This window comes from Bos grunniens, chromosome 25 (genome assembly GCF_055505025.1).
Source record: "Bos grunniens cultivar Pamir isolate PY7600 chromosome 25, Bosgru_T2T1.0, whole genome shotgun sequence".
Classification (NCBI taxonomy): domain Eukaryota; kingdom Metazoa; phylum Chordata; class Mammalia; order Artiodactyla; family Bovidae; genus Bos; species Bos grunniens.
Genome location: NC_141189.1, coordinates 797,841 through 809,942, shown reverse-complemented (window position 1 = coordinate 809,942; position 12,102 = coordinate 797,841). Strand labels below are relative to the sequence as shown.

The following is a 12,102-nucleotide window of genomic DNA, read 5'->3' as shown; positions in this document are numbered from 1 at the left end:
GTCCTTTGTGATGCGCTGGGGTCCAGTTCAGTCCTGGAGGCCTCTGTTTCGTGCAGCTCCTCATCCACACACTCTGGGGTCATCCGCTGGCCGCCCGCCGTGTGCCCGGAGGCCCTGCCCTGCCCTGCCCAGCGAGGCGCGTCCTCATGGAATGCGGCCCCCTCTCTTTGGTCTCAAACCTGCCCGGTCCTGCCTCCCCCGGAGGGCACCCTCCCCCGTGCTGGCTGCTCCGGCGCACCTGGCCCCGTTGCATAAGCCATTGTTCCTTTACCGCTGTCCACACCAAGTCGTTCTTGGCTGTGGGATTTCCGTGCCTGGAACCTTATATTCAGGGAAGTTCCCAAACCACCAAGGCAGCCGGCGCTTCCTCTGTTTTTATTCTGGATCCCTGGGCACTAAGAATAGCCGCGGCCGTGCCCGGAGCCGGCGGAGCCCTGTGTTTCGGGAGGACGATGACAGTGCGGCCCACTCAGAAGGGAGTGTCCGTGACGGCGGCCGCTTCTGCATCAGACTGTGGCCTGGGCGGACATGGGTGTGCCTGCTGCGCGATGAATGGACCCTGAACTGGACACGCGTGGGGGACGCCGGGTGGGGGCTGGTGTCCCCAGGGAGAGGACCACCCACCTCTGAACCCCAGCACGCCCATCCGGGACGTGCCCCCGCTCTGCGTGGTACAGACGGATGGATGGAGCTCGGTGAGACCAGCCACACCCGCCACTTTCGAGCAGAGTGGGGCCTTCCCCCCGAGGCCCCGGACAGGGCCCAGCGCCCCCAGCCTTCTCTCCTTCCAGTGTCAGGACCGTTTGTTCACCCTGACTCTTTTACATGAGGCCTCCAGTTGGAGCTGATGCGTGTAGAATCCTGTTGCAGAGGCTGGGCTAGGGGCTCCAGAGCCCCGCTTGCCTGGGGTGACCCGAGACCCTTGGAACTGTGTCCTGAGCCCCCACTCCTCGTGGTTCGGCCCCTGCTCCCATCCGTGATGTGGGGCGGCGGGGCCTGGCGTCCACTCCTCGTGCTTCGGCCCCTGTTCCCACCCGTGATGTGGGGCGGTGGGGCCTGGCGTCCACTCCTCGTGCTTCGGCCCCTGTTCCCACCCGTGACGTGGGGCGGCGGGGCCTCAGGCCCACTCCTCGTGGGAGCTGGCCAGGTGGTGGGGGCTTCATTTCGCGCTGCAGGGCTGGCTGGGCCTTCATGTACAGGGGACAGGGTGCTAGGGGCAGTCGGTCCAGCTTGGAGAGTCACCTTAGCTGCTGTAGACGCCTCCTCAGCCTGGCGGGCCCACACCGTCCCCCGAGCTGCGCCCCGAGTGCCTGGCAGGCAGGAGCGCTGTGAACGCTTGGGACTCAGGTGTCAGGGGTTGGGGGTCGGGAGCCTCCAGGGGCCTCGGGCGGCGCTGTCCGGGGTGTGTGTGCTTTGACCAGAGCCCTGCTGTCCCCCAGGACCCGGGTCTCCTTCCCATCCTTAGGGCCAGCTCAGACCGTGTGGCTGGGACAGGGCAGGGGGCCTGCATGGACGTTTTAGGTTCCCGTCTTAGGACAGGCCTGCTCCTGGGCCCGCGGGGTGCAGCAGCAGGAGCCTCTCGCTGGGCAGTGGGTTCGGGGTGGCCTCGGGCTGTGCCAGGCGGTCGGGGCTGGGGGGTCGTGCCCCTTGCTGACAGTGGGGCAGGCCGCCAGGAAGCGCGTTCTGACCCCCGTCCGTCTGTCAGGGTCAGCGGGGGTCCGGCTGGGCTGTGCTGGGGGGCGGGCGTGTGATGGGTGGGGCGGGAGGAGGTCTGACCCCCGTCCGTCTGTCAGGGTCAGCGGGGGTCCGGCTGTGCTGTGCTGGGGGGCGGGCGTGTGATGGGTGGGGCGGGAGGAGGCGCAGGGTAGGTACCAGGTGGGGGATGTAGGTGGCCTTGGCCCGACGGGACCTCAGCACAGACTTGGGACCAGGCCGAGGCTGCAGGTACCAGGGAGGCAGAGCTGAGAGGGGCCAGGGCCCGCTCCTCCCGATGGCCTGGGTCCTGTGAGCAGCACTCAGGATGCGGGTCCAGGCCCCGCTGGCATCTCCCGCATGGCCTCGGGCAGGCCCTGTCCCGGCGCTGGGGGTCCGTGTAGCGCCATCTCACCAGACATGAAGCCCCCTGCACTGCTGGCAGACAAGCCCCCAGGTGTGGGTCCTGGCTGGCCCCCCGCCTCACCCTGGAGGAGACCTCCAACGGGAGGCGCCTTGGTCAGCCTGGGAGGCGGGTCTCCCCATCCGCAGGTCCCGGGCGGCCGCCTCCAGCTGTCGTCCTGCGGCGGGAGACGGATGGGCCGGTTGTGGCGGCTTTAATGTCTGGAGTTGCCGGGCAAACACGCCTGCATTCCAGCGGGTGGGCGTAGCTGCCGGGAGGTCAGCGGGAATATAAATTATCCTTCAAAGAAACGCCTTTCTCTGGGCCGGCGCGGTCTGAGATGGCTCAGCTCCGGCTGGGGGCTGTGCTGAGCTGAGCAAGCCGCCCCCGTGAGCGTCCAGACCTGCTGGCCATGGGCACGCCGGGCCCCACTAGCCCTGGCTTCTGCGGCTGACCTCCTGGACGCCGTATCCCCTGCATGGCCACCACCGAGCACTTCAGAAGCCTGGTCCCTGCCCTCTTGGTCAGCTATGAGGGAGTATTGGATCCCAGCCCTGTGGGGGCTCTGCTGGATGAAGGGGCCCTAGGGAGTCTCTGGGCTTCTTGGGGGCAGGCCGGGAACCTCCAGAATTCTGAAATCGAGACGCCGCCTTTGCAGTGCTGGTCTGGCCCCGAACCACGGAGTCACGGGAGCTGACGGGGAGGCGGGGCCCTGGGGCTGGGAGGCTGGGGTTCCCCCACCAGGCCGGTTGACTGATGTTTGCTCACCTAGCCTTCACGGAGTCCTGTGGGGACAGGAATTAGGATACCCATTGTCCAGATGAGGAAACCAAGGCTCAGGGTGGGCAGCTGGTCAGGGCGTGCAGATATCTAGTGAGGGGTGGGCTTTGGGCCCAGCCCTTCTGAAGCCCCCTGAGGGTCGGCCTCGTGGTGCCCCTTCCCGCGTGAATCTGGGTGAGGCTGTGCGTTGTGTGAGACCCTGGGGGGAGTGGGCGGTCTGGGCCTCATGGCAGCAGCCCCTCAGACCCCTGCTCGCTTGAGGGGCTTGCGGGACATGGAACACCCCGAGGGCCTCCTTTCAGGGGTTCAGGGTCACTTGGGGATTTGGAGATCGTGGGAGGGATTGGGGCGTGAAGCCCTCTGAACACCTGCTTCTCTGTCTCCTCCCCGCAGGGCAGCACGCTGAGGAAGCGCAGGATGTACGAGGAATTTCTCAGCAAAGTCTCCATCCTGGGTGTGTGCCTTCCCACGCACCGCGCACGCCTCGGACACACACACGTGCACACACACACGATTGCTCTCACACATGCACACACACATGCTCACACACACGTGCACAGATGTGCTCACACGCACGCACACACACACGTGCTCTCACACATGCACACATATGTGCTCACACACGTGCACAGATGTGCTCACACGTGCGCACACAGTGCTCTAACACACATGCACACACGTGTGCGCACACACGTGCATAGATGTGCTCACGCGCACGCGCACACACGTGCTCTCACACATGTGCACATGCGTACTCACACACGCATGCACAGATGTGCTCACGCGCATGTACACACACACGTGTGCTCACATGCGTGCAGTGCCACCCCACACCATACACATGCTCATTGTGCATGCAGGCGTGTGGGTTCCCGTGAACACGCACACACACTGTCGTGTGTCTGCCTCTGTCCGTCCGTGCTGTGTGTGTCTGTCTGTCTGCCGTCGGAGCCGCTCTCCCCACGCTGGTCTGTCTGGAGGTCTCGCATGGGCCCCTGTGTTGAGTGTCTTTCCTGACCTCTCTGGGGTTTCCTCTGTGGGCGTTCCCCCCACTCTTCTCATCCTGGGGTCTGACAGACACGTTGACCGCACCCCCACTGACGGTGGCAAGTGTCACAAAGGCCCCCAGCCGCGTGTTTTTGCTGTTTGTACCTTGCTCTGAGGTTCAGAATGGAGCACTGTCGTCCCGGCCCAGGCGCCCAGCAGTGTGGAGTCTCCACGCCTGTGTGGGGCACTTGGGAATTCCGTGTCGGGGTGTGAGTGTGTGTCGAGCAGCTCCGGTTAAGGGCCAGGAGGGCGACCTGCTGGGCAGAGTGTCAGCTCAGAGCTGAGACCTGGGAAACCACGGGGAATAACCATCCAGAAACAGTTCCTAGGGGAACGTCTCAGCCTTAAGCCCCAGGCTGGACGCGGGCTTGTGGGTGCAGGTGGCAAGTGGGGCTCAGCCTCCTTGTCTAAGACCCTGTGGGCTGAGGAGGAGGAAGGTGCGGATTCTGGGGCGCTAGGGCAGCATGGAGGCAAGGACACACGATGAGGAAAAGGCAGTCTCTTCAATAAGTGGTGCTGGCAAAAGTGCACAGCTGCCTGTGAAAGAGTGAAGTCAGGGCTTCCCTGGCGGCTCAGGGGCAAAGCATCCGCCTGCCAAGGCAGGAGACACAGGTTCGATCCCTGATCCGGGAGGATCCCACACACCACAGGGCAACCAAGTCTGTGCGCCACAGCTACTGAGCCTGTGTCCGGAGCCGGCAGCCAGGAGGACTGAAGCCCGAGAGCTGTGGAGCCGGAGCCTGCTCTCCCCAACGAGGAGTTACAGTGAGAAGCCTGCTCGCTGCAGCGAAGAAAAGCCAAGCAAAAGCAGCAAAGACCCAGCCAGCCAAAGATGCATAAACAGACAAGTCCTAAAAAAAGAATGACATCAAAACATTCTCTAACACCACCTACCAAACCCCTCAAAATGGATTGAAGACCCACATGTCAGACTAGATACAATAGAACTCCTAGAGGAAAATATAGGCAGAACACTCTCTGACATAAATCTGAGCAATATCTTTTTGGCTTCATCTGCTAGAGTAATGGAAATAAAAACAAGAATGAACAAATGGGACCTAATTAAACTTAAAAGCTTTTGCATAGCAAAGGAGACCATAAACAAAATAAAAAGACAACCTACAGACTGGGAGAAAATATTTGTAAATGATGCAATAGACTAGGGATGAATTTCCAAAATATCCAGACAGCTCATAGAGCTCAATATAAGAAATAACAAACAACCCAATCAAAAATGGGCAGAAGATCTAAATAGACGTTTCTTCAAAGAAGATACAGAGATGGCCAACAGGCACATGAAGAAGATGCTTGCAACTTTGCTGATCATTAGAGAACACAAACCGAAATGACGGGAAGGACCACCTCACGCTGGGCAGGGTGGCCGTCATCAAAAGTCTACAAATAAATTTAGGGGAGGATGTGAGAAGGGAGCCCTCCTACACTGCGGGTGGGACTGTACACCGCTGCAGCCACTATAGGAAACAGTGCGAGAGTCCTCAGTGAACTGCAAATAGAGCTGCCGCACGATCAGCAACCTCACTCCTGGCCGTACATCCAGACAAAGCTCCAGTAGAAAAGATGGGCCTGCCCCTATGTTCATAGCAGCATTAGTCACGAGGGCAAAGACATGTCCATCGACAGATGAATGGATAAAGAAGATGTGGTGTATACACACAAATGCACACACACACAATGGAATATTACTCGGCCATAAAAAGCATGAAATAGTGCCATTTGCAGCAACATTCACGGACCTGGAGATTATCATACCAAGTGAAGAAAGTCAGAAAGAGAAAGGAAAATAACATATGATATCACTTATATGTGGAATCTAAAAAAACGAACTTACTTGCAAAACAGAAAGATGTTCACAGACATAGGAAACGAACTTATGGTTACCAGAGGGTATAGCTGGGGGGGGGGTGGGAGGGGAAATTAGGAGTTTGGGATTAGCAGATACACATCACTATATATAAACTAGATAACCAGCAGGTCCTACTGGAGAACACAGGGAACTATATTCAGTATCTTGTAATAACCTACAAGGGAAAGGTTTTGAAAAAGACTGCGTAGGTGTAACTGAATCGCTCTGCTGTGCACCTGAAACTCACCGCCTTGTAAGTCGAGTATGAAAGGAGAGTGTTAGTCGCTCAGTCGTGCCTGACTCTTTGCAACCCCATGGACTATACAGTCCGTGGAATTCTCCAGGCAAGAATACTGGAGTGGGTAGCCTCTCCCTTTTCCAGGGGATCTTCGCCACCCAAGGATCAAACCCAGGTCTCCTGCATTGCAGGCAGATTCTTTGCCATCTGAGCTACCAGGGAAGATGGATAAAAATAAACTATGCTTCGGTTTTAAAAATGGTTAATAAAAAAACAAGGGCATGGCTGGGGATGGTCCTTTCAGCAATTCCCACGATGACGAGATGGGAAGAACCTAAAATCTGCCACCACAGGAAGGGACTCGCCCCGGGCGTCTGTGGTGTGGGTTTGCCTCCAGTGAGGCGAGTGGACGAGGCCTCTGCACGCCAGCACGTGTCGGGACGGGTCGGCGACACGCGTGTGCGTGCACAGTTTTGGCAATGCTGTGTCGTGTTTACAAAGCCGGGTTACGGTAAAGGTGTGAGACCACCGATGGGAAGAAACCAACCAAACCCTTTAAGATTAAAAAAAAAATTCCACCAAGTCCTTCACAGTCGCAGCCTCCGGGGAAGGAGAGCGAGCTCAGGCTGAGCCGGAGGGACTGGGCCCTGTCGGTGCCCAGCTTGTCTGCGAGGAGCAGCTCCGAAGCGATCGCGGCCAAGTGGTTCTGCGATTCCATTCAGGATAGATGCTGCCTGTGTCGTCCGTTCCAACGTTCTGATTATTTTTTCCACATTACAACGGGAAGGGCACGACTGTGGAGTCAGGGCCCTGGGCACTGTGAGCGGTGGAGGCAGGCGGGTCCCTGCCGGGGGTGGCGGTGGCAGGCCTGCCCGGGGCAGCCCTGCAGCTCCTCGAGCTTCACGGGGGGAGCAGAGACGCCCCGACCCCATTTCCCGGGGAAGAGGCAAACTGCAGGCCAGGGCAGGAACGTGAGGTCTCCTGGGAGGGGAGCGGGTCAGGCTCAGAGCTGGAGGGCAGTAGCCGGAAGTGGGGCCGGAGGGCTGTGTCCTCCTGAAGCATGGCCCCGGCAGGTCCCTTCCCAGCAGATGTGCCTGCTGCTCGCTTGGCTGCGCCTGGGGGTGCCTTTGGGGCACCTCTGGCGTTTCCTGTGGGGTTTCCACCATGTTCCCCAGCAGCACTGAGACTCCCCCAGAAAGGTTGCTTTGGGGTGACTTTGGACGTGGGCTGGCTGACTGCACCTGGATCCCAGGGAGCTGAGCGTAGCAAAAGTGCTCTGAAGCGTCCACCTCGGAGGTCAGGGCCAAGGAGTTGCCCACCGGCTTCCCCCGACACTTCTCTCCTGGGATTTGCATCATCGGGGAAGAAGCCCTGATTCTCCGACCTCGGGATGTTCAAGGTCTTAAGCGTAATAGAAAAACCTGCTGATCAAACACAAGGAAGTGAGCTTCCTGAGCCAGAGGCTGTAAAGTCAGAGGCTCTCATCGCCTTGGAAGGAGACCAAGCGCCAGTCGTGCATTTACCGGCACCGGTTTCCTCATGGGGACAAACCGTGATCCCCGCCAGAGTCACCTGTGGTCACGAGGCGGCCCCGCCGCCTCCTGCGGGTGTGGGGCGTGGATCGCGGGGCAGGTCCTGACCCGGGTGGTGGCTGGCGGGCAGCCTGCTGCCAGGGGCTCCCCACCTTCCCTCCCCCCCCAACACAGAAGCCGCTCCAGCCCGGGCTCGGTCAGAAGCCTGTCCTTTGTGACGTACGGCCCTGGCAGGAGTTTTCAAGCCGAGAAATCCTGCTCCTAGGCGAGACCTAAGATAGGTGGTCTGCTCTGGGTTTTAACGGCTGATACGTAAGTGCGTCTGGTGAGCACAGGCCAGAGAAGTTTCCTTGACCAAGAAAGAACCGATCAGGCGATCATTAATTTCTTATAAGAGGAGCTGGTTATTATGCTTTTCCTTCCAGAGGGCTGAGAGGGGACAATGATGGGGAGGGAAGGCGTGAGGGAGCGGGGACAGGTACAGAACCTGCAAGCGTTAAACTTGCCATTGGAATGCAGCACCTTGACCTCAAATAACGGAAGGTAGTCCACGCCTCTCACAGCGTAAACTCAGTCGTGTGCTCTCTGGGGCGCTGAACGGTGTCCCATAAACAGCGGGTTGCTTCGGCCTCTGAATTATTGAAACCCCTGAGTGCTGAGCTGCAATGATACTGTTTGCAAAACTCCAGGCAGCTCTGTTCTCTCGAAGATAAAAGCATTTCAGCCCACGTTGCGCTGGACTCGTGCCCGCTGCCCGTGTTCATGGTGTTTGCATTGTGCCTGTGGTTGACGTGGGCTAGGGTCGGTCCGGGTTCTGCCTCCTCGCCCACCTGCTGGGCCATGGCCGCCTCCTGGCCTGGCGCGTTCGTGGAGATGCCCGCGCCTCCTGCTGGGCCGTGGCCGCCTCCTGGCGCGGCGCGCTCGTGGAGATGCCCGCGCCTCCTGCTGCGCCGTAGCCGCCTCCTGGCCCGGTGTGCTCGTGGAGATGCCTGTGCCTCCTGCTGGGCCGTAGCCGCCTCCTGGCCCAGTGTGCTCGTGGAGATGCCCGCGCCTCCTGCACAGAGATGTGCTATCTTGTTCGTCCCTGTGAATTAGCAAAGCCTCGTCACCCCAGGCCTGGCCATGTGGGCGTTTCCTGAGGTGGTCTGGGGAGGGGCGCTGCTCCCTGGGACCCCATGGACTCCCATGACCCCCCGTGTCTCCCCTCAGCGTCCCTGGAGAAGTGGGAGCGTCTGACGGTGGCCGACGCCCTGGAGCCCGTGCAGTTTGAAGACGGAGAGAAGATTGTGGTCCAGGGGGAGCCCGGGGACGACTTCTTCATCATCACGGAGGTGAGTCCAGCTCAGGCGGGCGGGGGGCTCCATGCGAGGGCCTCAGAAGGGGGGGCGCTGTGGGGTCAGGGGTGAGGCCTGGTCTGCACGTGCCCCCCCTGGGGCCCGCTGCACCCCGGCCCGGCGCTCCATGCCCGCCGCCTCCATCGGCCGTGTGGACAGCGGCCTTGGCCCCGACCGATGTCCTTGCCCTGGGACCCATGGGGTCTCCCCTGGCCCCTGGGCCCACCCTGTGCCGATGTTGCAGAGACCAGACACACCAGCCATGCGTGTGAAGCTGGAGGGCCAGGCTTGGTCGAGGGAGGGGAGGGGTTGCCCCAAATAGGACCCGGGGGGGGCATGTGCATCCTCCCGGGGGGAGCGTGTAAGCTGGGGGCCCAGGGGGGGTCTCCCTGCGCGGCTTCTCACAACCGTGTGAACCGGCCGTGGTCCCTGGTCGAGTTTGGTGTGAGAGGTGGGCGCCACCTTCCCCCACCTGGGCCCGTGTGAGTCACCGGCCGGCCCGCTGCCACCCCCCCAGCCCCCCGCTGTGGCGACAGCTGGCTCCGCCGAAATCCGTGGCGGCCACGCTCAGCCTGCCGCTGACGGGCACGGGCAGCTGCGGGGCTGCGCGTTCCCCCACCTGGGGCTGGGCTCGGCCGTGGTCCCCGGAGAGGAGCCACAGCCGCCCCGGGGTGGACGGGGTGGGGGCGCTTGGCCATGGGGCCCTCCCCGTGACGCAGGCCCAAAACTATGCGTGTCTGGCTCCCTTCCTGCTGCGCCGGGCCTCCTGGTGGGAAGCGTTTGTGTCGCCCGCCCGCCGGGAAAGCACGTGCTCCAGCCCCGCGCACTGCCCTCGGAGCTCACAGCACCACGGAGGTCAAAAAGGGTCCCTGAGCCATCCAGGGAGAGCCGGCCCCGCCTGGGGGCAGTGCGGAGAAGGCGCAACCCGGGGACAGGGGGCTGGCACCCTGGACTTGGAGCCACCGTCTCAGTTTGAAACAGCGGAAGGGGCCTCCCCGGCTGCTGTGGGTGAGCATGTGTCCTCCCGCGGGCAGTCCCCTTCTGTGCCTCGGGCCACACGCTCGCCCGAGGGGGGTCCTGGGGGGCTTGCCCTGGACTCCTGCAGAAGCCCCTCCTGGGAGAGTGCCTGTGGTTCTTCCTTCTGCCTGCCTGGCTGCTCCCACGGGAGCCGTCGGAAGGCTGAGGGATCAGGAGAACCACCATGGGAGGGTCTCGAGGGGGCAGACACGAGCTTCACAGTGTGCACTTGGGAACCGGGGCCCCGGCCGCCTCCTGGTCCACGCGTTGGGCACACCAGAGCCCCCGGGCCGGGGAGCCGTCCACAGGAAGCCTTCCTGTCCTGGGGCGGGTGACTCATTCGACAATCATGTTTCTTGAAAGAAAGGGAAAGAACCCCAGACAGAACAAAATACGATTCCTGCCAGCGAGGTCTCCACTCCGTAGACCGAGAAGTGGCACCCCGCGTGTCGGCCCCGGCCCCAGCTGTGGCCTCGCAGGAGGCTCCCGCTTGCTGGCGCCAGAGGTGAGCCCACGATTGGAGACCTCAGCTTCACTCGGAGCACTTCCAGGGCCTTCCTCGCAGGACTCAGGCTGCTGCGGCCCCTGCAGGGCCCTGTTCCACTCTGGATCCTCCTGCAAGTCCGCAGACACACGGGGGTCTGGCTCGTGGTTTCTGGAGAATGTTCCAGCAGAAAGTTGCCCACGTTTCTGAACATGGCCAAGGAGGGCGTGGTGTGCACTGGCCTGCACCATGGGCTTCCTTTTTTAAACATTTAAATTGTCAATATTTAAAAATCAGGCTGAGTGCCAACGAATTGATGCTTTTGAACTGTGGTGTTGGAGAAGACTCTTGAGAGTCCCTTGGACTGTGAGGAGATCCAACCAGTCCATCCTAAAGGAGATCAGTCCTGGGTGTTCGTTGGAAGGACTGATGCTGCAGCTACAATACTTTGGCCACCTGATGCGAAGAGCTGACTCATTGGAGAAGACCCTGATGCTGGGAAAGATTGAGGGCAGGAGGAGAAGGGGACGACAGAGGATGAGATGGCTGGATGCCATCACTGACTTGATGGAGCTGGGTTTGTGCAAGTTCCCAGAGACAGTGAAGGACAGACGAGCCTGGCGTGCTGCAGTCACGGCGTCACAGAGTCAGACACGACCGAGCGACTGAGGAGCGACACAGTCAGGTGTCTCACGTGAGAGCTCGGATCCGGCTCTGGACCGGTGCCCCTGCCTGGGTGCTGTGCTCCTTGCCGCGCCCGCTCCCCGCCCGCCACCTTGCTTTGCTCTGGGCTCTGCACCCACTCGCAAGCCGTTGAGTTTGCAGCCGTGGTTCTTATGGTCTTGAGGCTGAGGGGACGAGAGCGATTCTCTGGGGCCAAGGGCTGCCTGTCGGGTCCAAGGCCACGGGTAGAGAAACCACAAAGCTGTGACAGCTGGAGCTGAGGGGTCCTCACGGAGCCATGGGGCCCGTGGCAACGGGGGCTTCCAGGGTGCGCCCCGTGGGCAGGCCGTCTGACCTCACCCACGAGGGGCCGTCCTTCCCCAAGGACACGTGGAGAGCAGGTGGCGGGCCCGAGAGGCTCCACTGCACAGGACCCTCACTGTGGGGTGCGGTTGTGTGTGTGCACACGTGTGTGCAAATGAGCAGTGTGAGCAGTGTGCGCGCTGCTTCCTGTGTTTCCCGGTGTCCCTTGGGTTGATGCCCTTCAGCTGCAGATGCGGGTGGGCACTGACCGCTCGTCTCAGCTGCTCCAGGCCCTTCAGCTGCAGACGCGGGTGGGCACTGACCGCTCGTCTCAGCTGCTCCAGGGCCTTCAGCTGGAGATGCGGGTGGGCACTGACCGCTCGTCTCAGCTGCTCCAGGGCCTTCAGCTGCAGATGCGAGTGGGCACTGACCGCTCGTCTCAGCTGCTCCAGGCCCTTCAGCTGCAGACGCGGGTGGGCACTGACCGCTCGTCTCAGCTGCTCCAGGCCCTTCAGCTGCAGACGCGGGTGGGCACTGACCGCTCGTCTCAGCTGCTCCAGGCCCTTCAGCTGCAGACGCGGGTGGGCACTGACCGCTCGTCTCAGCTGCTCCAGGCCCTTCAGCTGCAGACGCGGGTGGGCACTGACCGCTCGTCTCAGCTGCTCCAGGCCCTTCAGCTGCAGACGCGGGTGGGCACTGACCGCTCGTCTCAGCTGCTCCAGGCCCTTCAGCTGCAGACGCGGGT

At 61.4% G+C, this 12,102-nt stretch overlaps 1 protein-coding gene across 10 annotated transcripts in view; it reads left to right on the top strand.

Moving 5' to 3' along the window:
- Positions 1-12,102, top strand: part of PRKAR1B (protein kinase cAMP-dependent type I regulatory subunit beta) — a 78,886-nt gene that overhangs the window by 53,059 nt on the left and 13,725 nt on the right. For 7 of the 10 annotated variants that reach the window (XR_015155039.1, XM_086376870.1, XM_086376871.1 and 4 more), the window contains 2 exons: positions 3,269-3,329; positions 8,766-8,887. Coding sequence is in view for 6 of the 10 variants with exons in the window: in XM_086376870.1 (XP_086232996.1) it covers positions 3,269-3,329; positions 8,766-8,887 (183 nt within the window). In the remaining 4 variants the exon portion in view is untranslated. The remainder of the gene's footprint in view (positions 1-3,268; positions 3,330-8,765; positions 8,888-12,102) is intronic. The other 3 variants (XR_015155038.1, XR_015155037.1, XR_015155040.1) reach the window with 1 other exon arrangement.